The 13,196-nt window shown below is 37.6% G+C and overlaps 1 protein-coding gene and 1 non-coding gene across 2 annotated transcripts; one reads left to right on the top strand and one right to left on the bottom strand.

The window, feature by feature from the left end:
- The first annotated feature begins 1,018 nt into the window (after positions 1-1,018).
- Positions 1,019-3,347, top strand: LOC107810051 (transcription factor MYB24-like). Its single transcript, NM_001325851.1, has 3 exons — positions 1,019-1,260; positions 1,933-2,182; positions 2,781-3,347. The coding sequence occupies exons 1-3, from the start codon at positions 1,019-1,021 to the stop codon at positions 3,237-3,239; spliced, it is 951 nt and encodes a 316-aa protein (NP_001312780.1). The 3' UTR covers positions 3,240-3,347.
- Positions 3,348-7,293: 3,946 nt separating this feature from the next.
- LOC142177752 (small nucleolar RNA R71) lies at positions 7,294-7,400 on the bottom strand. The gene has a single exon (XR_012706310.1). It is a non-coding gene; the product is annotated as a small nucleolar RNA R71 (small nucleolar RNA).
- Between the last annotated feature and the right edge of the window lie 5,796 nt (positions 7,401-13,196).

Below are 13,196 nucleotides of genomic sequence, written 5' to 3'. Positions count from 1 at the left end.
AGTTCATCGGAGATGGTGTTTTCCGGCCAAGACTCCTTGTATTGCTTCACTACCTCTTCCATTACAATTTACAACGATTCCAATTCGACCGCTTCTTCCTCTTTTCTCTCTTACTTACTGCGCTAAGAATTCCTCTTTCTCTTCAATCTCTCTGTCGCCCAAGGTATCTCCGCTTCCTTTTTTGATTATAGGTTTACTTTCATGTTTCTGATTTTGAGATTTTTAGATTTTCTTTCATGATTTGTTACTCTTTCGTGTATCTATTATTCGGCCTATTTTGCTCGAAGAGAGAGAGAAAGAAGAAAAATTTTGAGAGAGAATCGTGTGTTAATTGAAAGAAAGAGAGGAGAAAAACATAAATAGCGCATTTCATGCCTCAATGGTAGTATATACCATAAATACCTATTTTGCTATAAAATATAAAAGGTAGCTATAGAAAATAATATTTTAAAATAATTTTAGTTTATAATAAATAGAGTGTATACCTTTGCTATAGGAGGCAAAATTTCCTAATATGAATGTAAAAGAACAGTTACCCAACAGAAGAGCCCAATAAAAAGCCTCTATGAAGCCCAAAGGCCGAAGGTGGGGAAGAGCCTGCTTGGCGTTTGTTATCAAAATGTGTTACTCGTAGAATATTTTTGATTTTTTTCAACCGAACATTATTTAGAGTCCCTATAAGTAAGAAAAAACTACTCCGTTATAAAATTACGCAAAATAAATAATTCCTGATAGACTTAAAACTTTTTAAACTGAGTGCAAAAAGTTTTAATTTTTTAATTCGTCCCAAGTCTCCCACAACTTGTTAAACTCGAACGTGTGACAAATGTAAAATAATCTTTTGACCTTATTTGAATTGAAGAGGAAAATGGGGGGAAAGTGGGCTAATTCGTGGGCAGATAGTGCCCATAACCGCCTTTAACCGTCACTATCTCAAGGAAAGATAAAATCAACATACAAAAAAAAGAATTTGCAGACATAAAACATCAAACAGTTCAGGATTTTTGTGGAGTTTAATATGGAAGGAAGAAGATCATCAACTTCATTTTCGTATCATCGTAGTCGTTATCAGTTTGATCATAATGAGGATGAAATAAAGAAAGGACCATGGAAAGCAGAAGAAGATCAAGTGTTGTTAAATCATGTGAAGAAATATGGTCCAAGAGATTGGAGCTCCATTCGATCCAAAGGTCTTTTGCAACGTACTGGAAAATCTTGTCGTCTTCGTTGGGTCAATAAACTTCGACCCAACTTGAAGAAGTAAAATCTTAGAACCTTTTCTACCTTACCTTCTTCTTTTTAATTGCTCAGCCTTTGGGTTTTTCTTTGTCAAGTTTTTTAAGGTGGTAGTAGGCAGTGACTGGTCCAAGATAGAAGTCCCACGTTTGACAGAACCTACGGGCTCTGACTCAAATGTATATATATGAAATGTTAAACATTAACTTTAATTTAGAAATCCGTCATCCGCTATTGGTACTGGGAACATAGGGTTGGTTACTTTGTTACATTGCCTTTAATGCAGTTTAAGAAAGGTTTGTGGTTTTGTTTTTTCTTCTTTTTTTTTTCCTACTAAGATTTGTAATTTTTTATGGAATTTTGTGATATGTTGAAGACTATTGTTGGTGGTTCTTTTAACTAGTACTAGTACTAGTATATGTTCCTTTCTGAAGAGTTGTAGTAAATCAATTTTCTTAACCATTTGATAGTGCTGATGATTCTGCTTGCATGCGTTAGGTTGTTTCTTATACCCATTGAATATATATGCTTTTTGCGAAGTGGAATTGTAGTTGATCGATCAGATGTAGGCGGATTTAGAAATTAAAATACGAACACATTGCACTTTGATAATTATGACATCAAATTCTAATATTTGTTGAAATTATTCATTGAATTTTTTGTCTTTTTCTTTTCTTTCACTTTTTGGTAAAAAAGTGGAGTGAAGTTTTCAGCGGAGGAGGAGAGGACAGTGATTGAACTTCAGGCACAATTTGGGAACAAATGGGCAAGAATTGCAACATATTTGCCGGGAAGAACTGACAATGATGTTAAGAATTTTTGGAGTAGTCGACAGAAGAGATTGGCTAGGATTTTGCGAACATCAGCACCACAACCTGCAAAGCCACAAAACAACAACAACAATGGTAGCCAAAATGCTGTTTTCCAAGATTCTCCTCCAATAGAGGTAACTGGAACAAATTTTAATCTATGTAATTTTGACCATTTCTCGATTTGTGCATATCATCCTAAGGATTGTATCTCAAACCTTCATGGACCTTGTACCCAATGATAATCAACTCGACTAAGATGTCAAAGAAAGAAAATTTCGTTAAATTAAAGAAGATGATTAAAAAAATGTATAATTGTAACGGATGTAACCTATATATAGACATCGTAAAGAATGTTTACGTTTTTAGTGTATTTTACTAACATGTTACTTGACTTATTTTACAACCAATCACACTTTTATAGACAATATGTTTTGGCAATAATCCGTGAATACTACCATAACAATCAAAAACTTTTTACAAACTAAAGAGCATCTAGAGATCCAGGTAGAGTGCCCAGTACCTCTAGACCTCAGGAAGAAAACAACTAAGAATACTCATGAGCTAATTACAAAGTCTATTTATCAACAATCGACACTTTTTATTGACAGTTACCTATTTAACTCCATTATAAAAGACTTTTACTAGCAAAAGTAATTTTTTAATGCCCTTTAATTGTAAACTTTCTTCTCCTCTCAGCTTGTGTATATATGACTTCTTTTTTGGAATTTTCAGGCACCAAAATTCAGCTCATCAACAGATCAAGAAGTGTCTTTATCCAAGTCACAATCACGCTCATCTTCCTATATTGATAACTCTCATAATTTGATCAACATGGTCCCATTGCCAGAGCTAGTGAATCCAAATTCCATTGCTTTTGAATCAAACCTGCTTCAACTTGATTTCACTCCAAATGACAAGAAACTTGGAATAGAATCATCACATATTCAAACTGACTTTACTCTGCCTTTCGAAAATCAAGAATTCAACATTCCTAACTTCATAGATGTGTTTGGACAGTTCAATGGTTCTGAATTAGATAATGTGCAGGTCCCATTTGTAGAGAGATCATGTTGTGACAATATTGTGACGAGAGAAATTGACAAGCCACTTACTCCGGATAGCTTCATTGATGATTTTCCTTTGGATATGTTTGATCATATTGAACCTCTGCCTAGTCCATCTGAATGGTGATTTTGTCAGAATTTGTTGCTAACTTTAGTTGCTGATTACTATTCAGTTTTCTTTAATTTGTGGAACGATTGCCATGGCAAGCCTATTATTCTAAAAGAAGATTTGACTTAGGACTGAAATGTTGCATTCAAAAGTTCATTTGGTACATTATCTACTTTCTTATGATGGCCTGATGCAAGATATTGCTTTCGGTTGAAGGGTTTCATTTCATGGAAAATTATTAAAACAAGATTTAATATCCTAAAACTCCCCTAAACTATCATAGTTTTGTAAGTTTTCTGCTTAAACTATCCGGTGTCCTCAAAACCCCCTCTAACTTTCATAGTGAAACACCCTCATTGTATTTTTGATAATGTGTGTTACGCGCTCCAAATTATCAAAAAACAATTCCATGTGGCAATCCACGTGTGATATTAAATAGCTTAATCTAAAAATTGACTTAATTAATTATTTTAAATATTAATCAAATATTATTAGAGGGGTAAATATTCACCCGATTGAAAAAAAAGAGGGGGCAGGGTAAAATCATTTCCGTCAATTCTCCTTTTCTTTACTCTCTTCTGATGATGGATACTCAATAGCTATTTGCTCCATTAAGCTTCGATGCAACCTTGATTTTCCCCAATAACCATCTATTGCTCAGTCTTATTTTGTTTATGTTCGAGATTGGGGATTAAAAACTAAGGTTTGCTGAAAAATCTAGGGTTCATTGGGGTTCTTATTGAGTGAAGATTATTGGTAAAAACTCGAGCTACTTTGAAGAAGATAGCTATACACAAGTACTACTTCTTTAAAAACTAACTTTATTGTTGCAAAATTATTGTATAAATTTGTTGGATAACTTCAATTCAATTTTACCAAAAAAATTAGATCTTTTTTGTGAGTTATTGATTAATGAGTGTTTCTTCTTTCAAATATATTCGGGTAATAAATGAAAGAAGAATAAAACGAGAAAGATAAAAAATAGATTCAGTAATAACAAGAGAAGGAGAATTTTATTTAGAACTAGATGGAAAAATGAAGAATAAAGGTACAAAATTGAGGAAAAATGATGAATAAATGAGGAAGAAAGGTGGGATATAGAGGTAATTAAGAGAAAATTTAAATAAATAAAATGAAAGTGTATGGGCTAATTAGTCGTTACATGTTGACAGGTGGGGCCTTTTTGATGGCTTTTTCAACCATCACGCGCTAAATAACAAGTTATTACATACAGTTTGTCAGAAAAACAACGAGAGTATTTTAATATGAAGAAGAATATAGTTTAGGGGGGTTTGGGGACACCGAATAGTTTAAGTAGAAATGTAACAATAACGTCATAGTTTAGCGGATTTTAGGATATTAACTCTTAAAATGTCTTAAATATTCTTTTGGTCACTTGATAGTACAAAAAATTCCTCTTTTGCTGGAGGGTTACCAATTTATAGGTGAACCTACATTGTGCTTAGAGGGGTCATCGACAACTGTTAACCTCGGAAATATTTTATGTGGTATTGTGTATATACCTAGAAAATACTGCGAGGAGTTGTTATATATTTTAGGGGGACCCCGTTAACACAAATGTTGCAACTAGGCACAGGTTTGGGCGGCTGATCTTGTACTTGACGATCTTCGAATCCCCTACAGAAGCGGTGTTGCAGATGCTACAATTTTTTTTGTAGGTGCGGAATCATTGGCAGACCTTATATTTTTGAGGGTTTAACTCATTTATTATTATTTTGTATTTGGAAGCTCGGTAAGAGGCAACATTTGAGAGATTTGCATCCCCATTTTGAGGGTAGGTAATTTTCACTTGGATTTGGTTTAATATCTTGATTCCTCACTGAATTATATACATAAAACTTGGAATTTTAAGGTAAAAATCGGTATTTTTCTCTACAATTTAAGAGGGTAAATTTTTGGAATTTGAGGGTCGATTTAGACTTGATTTTGGAATCTAATCACATATTTGAACTCATGGTCTTATGGGTAGTCTGGATCTATCCCTTGACTTGGGTTTTGACCATGTGGGCCCGAGTTGACTTTTATTAACTTTTGAAAATTTTATTAAGTTTGAGGCTTTATTGTTTGGAATTGATTCCTATGGCTTTGGATGTTATTGAGTTGTTTTTTTCTAGTGTCGAGCTAGTTGGAGGTGATTTCTTAGGGAAAGGCGTTCTTGGAGTATTGATTTTTCTCGTTTGAGGTAATGTCTAATCTTGATTTGAGGGAACATGGCGGACCAGGATTTGAATGTGGCGGGGGCACCGCTATCTTTAGCATAGTCATATCAATTACTAGCTAAAAGTCGAGCGTACTCTCTTTAACTTAAGGATAGTGCTAAGTAATGAGCAATATATAAGCTTTAAAAGAATTGAATATCATTAATTTAGTAGTAATATAATAAAAGTATGTCATCTATTGATATTTTGCTTAAAGTATGTATATTTATATGCATATTGCCTCGTATTTTACTCATGTTTCGTAGATTTTGGATGTGAATTGTAATGATTTGTGCTAATTCGTGGTATTTTTATGTATAGAAATTATCCAGAGGTAATGTGGGACGAAAGTGCGAGATTGGAGGCAAAAAAGATCGAAATGGGAAAAAGGCCACTTTGAGGAGAAAATACACACTCGGAACATTCGGGAGCAAGGATTCTCAGTCTTTCTTCATCTTTTCTTAGTATTCTCAATTATTTAACACTTGTGAATTTATTTTGATCTTATCAAGAGTGGCTAAAAACCATTGTTCTGGGGTTGTGATTTAGCCATGAATATTGTTGTTTGACGTTGACTTAACCTTGATTATAATTGCTAATATATGATTTTTTTCTTCAATTCTGTGATTAATTGTTTAATTGTCTTGCTAACAGTTAGGTTCTATTTACTATATATGTTATGCTTGGGAAAGCTACGTCTAGATTAGAGAAGAATTGAAGATGTCATGATCTTAACTCTGAGTGGGGGGGCGGATTTGTGATTAGGATAGGAGTATACCTAGTCACTATACTTAATTGAATATCGTAAATTTAATGCGTTTTTAATAGATTGATTCCATAGAAATATAAGCGTTAATCTATTTTGAATAGACGAGTAGTAATTCGGGAGAATACTACGAGAGTAATTATTCGATTAATTAGCAACCATGAGTGAATTGTATGAAAGAGAAAGTTAATTTGAACATAATAGGATTGGTGAATCGATCACAACCCTAGAATATTCGTCTCTACTGAATACACAACAAATATTTTGTTGATTGATTAATTAGTTACTTGTTAGAATTATTGCTTAGTATAATCACACTTTTGAACTCTGATTGACCCGACTGAATAATAATCTTGGTGAAACTAGTGGGTAGTTAACACAAGTCTCTGTGGGTTTGACACTCGATTTATCACCTTTACGACCACGTATACTTGTGTGTGTGTTTGGGAGCAACAAGTTTTTGGCACCATTGCCGGGGACTTGAATACTGACTACTTTCTAGATTTTGCTTTAGTTGTTTATTTTGTCAGGTCTAATGTTTCTTATTAGTTGCTCTGTTCTCAGGAAATTTGATTGAATGCGAAGGGTCAGAAGTCAGGATAGACTTCAAGGCTTTGACCCCGAACCTGAGAGAACATTTCACAGGAGGTTGAGGGAAGCAAGGGATACAGATAATTTTCAGGCACTTGTTCAATTACCTGTGAACATGGCAGAGGAGCAACATATGGTTGTTCAGGAGGTGGTAATTCCCAGCATTGCTAATATCACCTCCAGCATTGTGAAGCCCAGAATCACTAGGCACTTTGAGCTAAAACGGAGCATGATCCAGTTACTACATGCGAATTGGCAGTTTATGGGTCTTCCACACGAGGATCTACAATAATACATCATGAACTTATTGGAGATTAGTGATACTTATATCACTAACAAAGTCATTCCAAACTATGTGAGGCTCACACTGTTCCCGTTTTCTCTGTTAGGCGAAGCAAAGCGGTGGTTGAAGGTGGAACCAACCAATTTTATTACATCATGGAATGATCTGGCGAGGGAATTTTTGGCACAGTTCTTTCCTTCAGGCAAAACTGCAAAGATCAGAAGTGAGATAGTCGCCTTCAAACAAAAATCGGGGGAGTCTTTATATTCAGCTTGGGAGAGATTCAAGGAGTTGCTCAGAGATTGTCCTCATCACAACCAGAAAAATGAAGTGTTAGCTCATACCTTCATAAAAGGGCTACATCCAGAGACAAATATTATGATGGACACTGCAACGGGAGGTCAAGTGTTGGAGAATAACTTCGATGCGATATATTCATTATTGAACAAATTCTCCAAAATCAATCCTGATTGGCAAGGAGAGATGGTCAGACACACGATGCAAAAATCTACGGGGGTCCTCGAGTTAGATGCTGTTTCTGCATTATCAGTGCAGGTTGCCACATTTGACAACCAAGTCAATAAGATGACCTTCGTTACTAACAAGCAACAAGCTCAACCAGTGCAACATGTTCAGATATTTTGTGAAGTATATGGAGAAGGTCACACTAGTGACTTATGCCCAGCTAATCCAGAGTCTGCCTGTTTTGTGGGTAATAAAAATAGGGGCCAGACAAACCAGTATGGGAACACTTACAATCCTAACTATAGGAACCACCCAAACTTCTCTTGGGGTGGAATCCAAGGTGCTCAGAATCAGTACAAGCCACACGCTTCTCAACAGCAATATAGACTACTATAGGCTAAACAACGTAAAACTCGACGAGTCACATTGAGGAGATGCTAAAGAAATTGATGGCTGACCAGTAGGCCCAAGCAGCAACAATGAGAAATCTGGAGCGACAAATGGGGTAACTTGCCAGTGCCCAAAATACTCGACCAGTTGGAGCTCTTCCAATTGACACTGAGGCTAATCCTAAGCCTTTATTAATGCTGTGTCATTGAGGAATGTGAGACAGTTAGAAGAAGTCCTATCGAAAAAGAGAAAGCAAGTGACCTTTAATAAGAAACCGGCCACCATAGAAGCCCAAAATACTCGACCAGTTGGACCTTTAATAAGAAACCGGCAACCCCAACCACTAGTTGCAAGGCGACCACCTCTGTTCCCTTATAGATTGCAGAAAGTGAAGGATAATGCTTCTTATAAAGAGTTTCTTGATATTTTGAAGCAGGTAAAAATTATTATTCTGCTGGTAGACATCTTGCAAGAAGTTCCCAAATATGCCAAATACATCAAAGACATAGTGGCAAAAAAGAGGAGGTTGGAAGAGTTCGAGACTGTGGCACTGACTAAAGAATGTAGCTCAACAATTCAAAGCAAGCTACCTTAGAAATTGAAGGATCCAGGTAGTTTCACTATCCAAATCTCGATTGGTAAGCACGCAGTCGGGCGAGCTTTGTATGATCTTGGGGCGAGCATCAATTTGATGCCGCTATCTATTTTCAGACAGTTGGATTGGGTGAGCCACGCACAACCACATTGATTTTACAGTTGGCTGACCGCCCCCTTGCTCATCATGAAGGGGTGATTGAAGATGTGTTAGTTCAAGTGGGTTGTTTCATAGTCCCTGCTGATTTCATTATCTTGGACTATGAGCCTAATCAGGAAGTCCCATTTATTTTAGGGTGTCCATTCCTAGCCACGTGCCGAGCTATTATTGATGAATGTGATGGAAAAATGACAATGAGAGTGGGTGATCGATTAGAGGTATTCAATGTGTATAAAGCACTCAGATTGCCACCCCACTATGAAGAGCTATCTACGATTTCTGTGGTGGAAAGTGATGTGACTTCATTGGTGCCTTATATGAGCTGCATAGATCCTCTCGAACGAGTTTTGATGCGAGATGAAGAAGAAAGTGAAGATGAGATGATGGAATAAATTGACCAAGTCCTTAACATATCTTGCAAGTATGTCCATGGGCTTGGGAGATTTGAGGAGTTGGACATACCTGTTACTCTGACCCCTCCTAAACCATCTCTTGAAGAAGCTCCAAAGCTAGAGCTCAAGCCTCTTCCAGCACACATGCACTATGCTTACTTGAGAAACTCTAAAACATTGCCAGTGATTATCTCATCAAGCTTGACCAATGTGCAAGAAGAAAAGCTGCCCAGAGTGCTTCGTAAGCATAAAAAAGCTATTGGGTGGATAATTGCTGATATCAAGGAATCGGTCCATCATTTTGCATGCATAAAATCTTTTTAGAAGATGGACACTGCCTAAGTGTTGAGTAACAAAGGAAATTAAATTATATTATGAAAGAGGTCGTGAAGAAGGAAGTAATTAAGTGGCTTGATGCAAGTCATCTTTCCTATTTCTGACAGCAACTGGGTGAGCCCAGTTCAATGTATGCCTAAAGCGGGGGGAGGGGGGGATGACTGTTGTAGAGAATGAGAAAAATGAGCTAATTCCTACTCGCACCGTGATGGGGTGGAGAGATTGCATTAACTATAGAAGGCTCAACAAAGCAACCCACAAGGACCACTTCCCACTTCCATCCATTGACCAGATGTTGGACAGGTTGGCTGGGCATGAATAATATTGCTTCCTTGATGGTTATTCGAGGTACAACCAGATTTTCATATGCCAGAGGATCAGGAGAAGACCATCTTCACGTGTCCCTATGGTACTTTTGCTTTCAAATGAATGCCATTTGGTCTTTGTAATGCACCAGCCACTTTCCAGAGGTGCATGATGGCCATTTTTACTGATATGGTGGAAATATTTGTAGAAGTCTTCATGGATGATTTTTCAGTCTTTGGGTCTTCCTATGATGATTGTTTGAAGAATTTGGGCAAGGTGTTGGCCCGTTGTGAAGAAACAAATTTGGTACTAATTTGGGAAAAGTGTCATTTTATGGTGCAAGAAGGCATTATGTTGAGACATAGAATGTCAAAGAGTGGCATTGTAGTTTATAAGGCGAAGGTGGAGGCGGTTGAAAAATTACCTTCACCCATCTCTGTGAAGGGTGTCCGAAGTTTCTTGGGACACATAGGTTTCTATAGACGCTTTACTTTCACTACTCCATTGTGCAAGTTGCTTGAAAAGGATATGACTTTCAACTTTGATAAAGCCTGCCTGAAGGCATTCGAGGAGCTCAAAGAGAAGTTGGTGGCTGCCCTCATTATTGTGGCACCGAATTGGTCCTTACCATTTGAACTTATATGCGATGCAAGTGACAACACTATTGAGGCAGTGCTAGGCCAGAGGAAGGACAAGATGTTTTACTCCATATACTATGCGAGTAAGACTCTTGATGATGCACAGCTAAATTACACCACCACTAAAAAGGAGTTATTGGCAGTTGTGTGGGCTTTTGAGAAATTCCGGGCATACTTGGTGGGAACAAAAATTATAGTCCATACTGATCATGCAGCAATCAAGTATCTATTTACAAAAAAGAATTTAAGGCTAGATTGATGCGCTGGGTGTTGTTGCTGCAGGAATTTGATGTAGAAATACGTGATCGGAAGGGCACAAAAAACCAAGTAGCCAACCATCTATCAAGGCTAGAAAATCATGAGCACGTGGAGAAAGGTGGACAAATTAAAGAGACATTTCCTGATGAGCAACTTTTTGCCATCACCCATGACCCCGCCCCATGGTACACGAACTATGTGAATTATATTGTGAGTGTGGTGTTTCCTCCTGAAATTTAATCTGAGGCTAGGAAGAAGTTTCTTCATGATGTGAACTTCTGCTACTGGGATGAGCCATTCTTGTACAGACAGTGTACTTATTAGTTGAAGAGGAGATGCATTTCTAAAAAGGTTGTGGAATTAGTGTTATATGACTGCCATGCCTCGCCTTATGGGGGCCATCATGGAGGCGATAGGACAGTTGCAAAGGTGTTACAGTCTGGTTTCTATTGGCTAGCATTGTTCAAGGATGCCCATGCATTTGTTAAGAAGTGTGACTAGTGTCAGAGAATAGGAACAATCATGAAGAGGCATGAGATGCCTTTAAATAACATCCTAGAGATAGAGATTTTTGATGTGTGGGGGATAGACTTCAAGGGATCGTTTCCATTATCTAGAGGAAACAAATATATCTTGCTGGCTGTTGACTACGTGTCAAAATGGGTAAAGGCAGTCACATTGCTAACCAATGATGCCAAGGTGGTAGTTACTTTTGTGAAGAAAAATATATTCTCGAGGTTTGGAACTCCACGTGCCTTGATTAGTGATGAAGGGACACATTTCTGCAATCGGTTGTTGAATAACCTTCTAGCCAAATATGGGGTTCGCTAGTTGCCATGGCCTAACATCTGCAAATAAGTAGACAAGCCGAAGTGTCAAACAGAGAATAAAGCAGATATTGGAGAAGACAATGAGTGTGAATAGGAAAGATTGGGCTACAAAGCTAGATGATGCCTTGTGGGCATATAGAACTACATACAAAATACCAATTGGAGCATCATCGTATAAGCTGGTTTATGGTAAGATATGTCACTTGCCGATTGAACTTGAACATAAGGCGTATTGGGCGATTAGAAAGTTGAATATGGACTTTGAAGCCACGGGCAAGAAGAGGCTCTTGCAGTTAAATGAGTTAGATGAGTTCAGGATGTACTCCTATGAAAATGCTAAGCTTTACAAGGAGAAAACAAAAAGATGACATGACAAATGTTTCAAGCCACGTCACTTTGAACCGGGGCAAAAGGTACTATTGTTCAATTCTAAATTTAAGCTATTTCCTAGGAAGTTAAAATCGAGGTGGTCAGGCCCATTTAAGGTGGTGAGATGCCTTATGGTGCAATTGAGTTGCATGCTTTAAATGGTGAAAGAAATATTTAGTGAATGGGCAAAGAGTCAAGCACTAATTGGGGAGGTGTCATTGATCATCAAAAGTCCAAAGTAATACTCGCTGATGAGTAAGTGAGGCTTTGTGTCGTGCCACAACGTTAAATCAGGCACTTGTTGGGATGCAACCCAATGTTTATTGTTTTCATATCTTAGCTTTTCAATTTTTTTTAGTTAAAGTAGACTAGAGTTTTTGTTTTCATTACATGCATAGAAATCATAGGTAGAATGGTGTTGGATGTGCATAATGGATGTAGTAAGTGCTTGGGAGGATTGGGGATTTCATTCAAAAACAAATTTGCGGAGAAGTAGCGCCCAGGCCTGTTCCAAGTGCTACTTGGGGCGTAGAAAACAGAATCGATTTCCCCTCAGTGTAAGGCCTAGCGCGACGCGCTGGGCTAGGGGGTGGCCGGTTAGTTTTATTATTTTTTTCTTTTTCGTTTATTATTTAACCCACTACCCACATAACCCGACCCAAATACCCACCAACACTCACATAATAAACCATACCCAATAACCCAACCCATTCCCACTCAAATTAAAAATCACTCTAACCCCTTAACCCTTATGTCTCTCTCTCTCTCTCTCTCTCTCTCTCATCCGTATCTCTCCCTCTCAAACCCCCTCTGTCCGCTACTCTCTCCCTCCCTCTATTAATTTTTCAAAGTTTCTCTTGATTTCATCTTCAATCCCCTGGGTATGTTCGCTTTTCTCCCTTATGTTTCTATTTTGTAAGTTATAATATCATCCCCCAACCCAAATTCCCCCATAGTTGCTTCTTAGAACGTTATTACAGGGTCAATTTTTCACAATTAACACTGCACGGCAGCAGCCTGACGCTTAAGCTACTCAGCCACACTTTTCCCACACTTAGAATTATCTCAGACTTTATGAAACAAGGCAACACACACAATTACGGGTAAAACACCCAACCTTTCATTATTCTCGCAGAATATACAAAGGACTCTCTATTGGTAAGGCTTACAAATGACTTGTTGCCTTAACCATCTAACCACAACACCTATAAATAGGAGCTGCCACTGGCAGAATATAAAGGGGCAATTTACAAAGGGACAAATACAGTATAATGCCTGTCACTATCAGGCATTATCAGCAATCACTTAGTTCTATAATGGGCCACTTCCACGAAATGGACCCTCATCTGCACTAAGCTATATTGCTTGGAGCACTAAG

Source organism: Nicotiana tabacum, chromosome 23 (assembly GCF_000715075.1).
Source record: "Nicotiana tabacum cultivar K326 chromosome 23, ASM71507v2, whole genome shotgun sequence".
Lineage (NCBI taxonomy): Eukaryota > Viridiplantae > Streptophyta > Magnoliopsida > Solanales > Solanaceae > Nicotiana > Nicotiana tabacum.
Note: the sequence above shows the minus strand (reverse complement) of the source record. Positions and strands in the feature narration are given on the sequence as shown.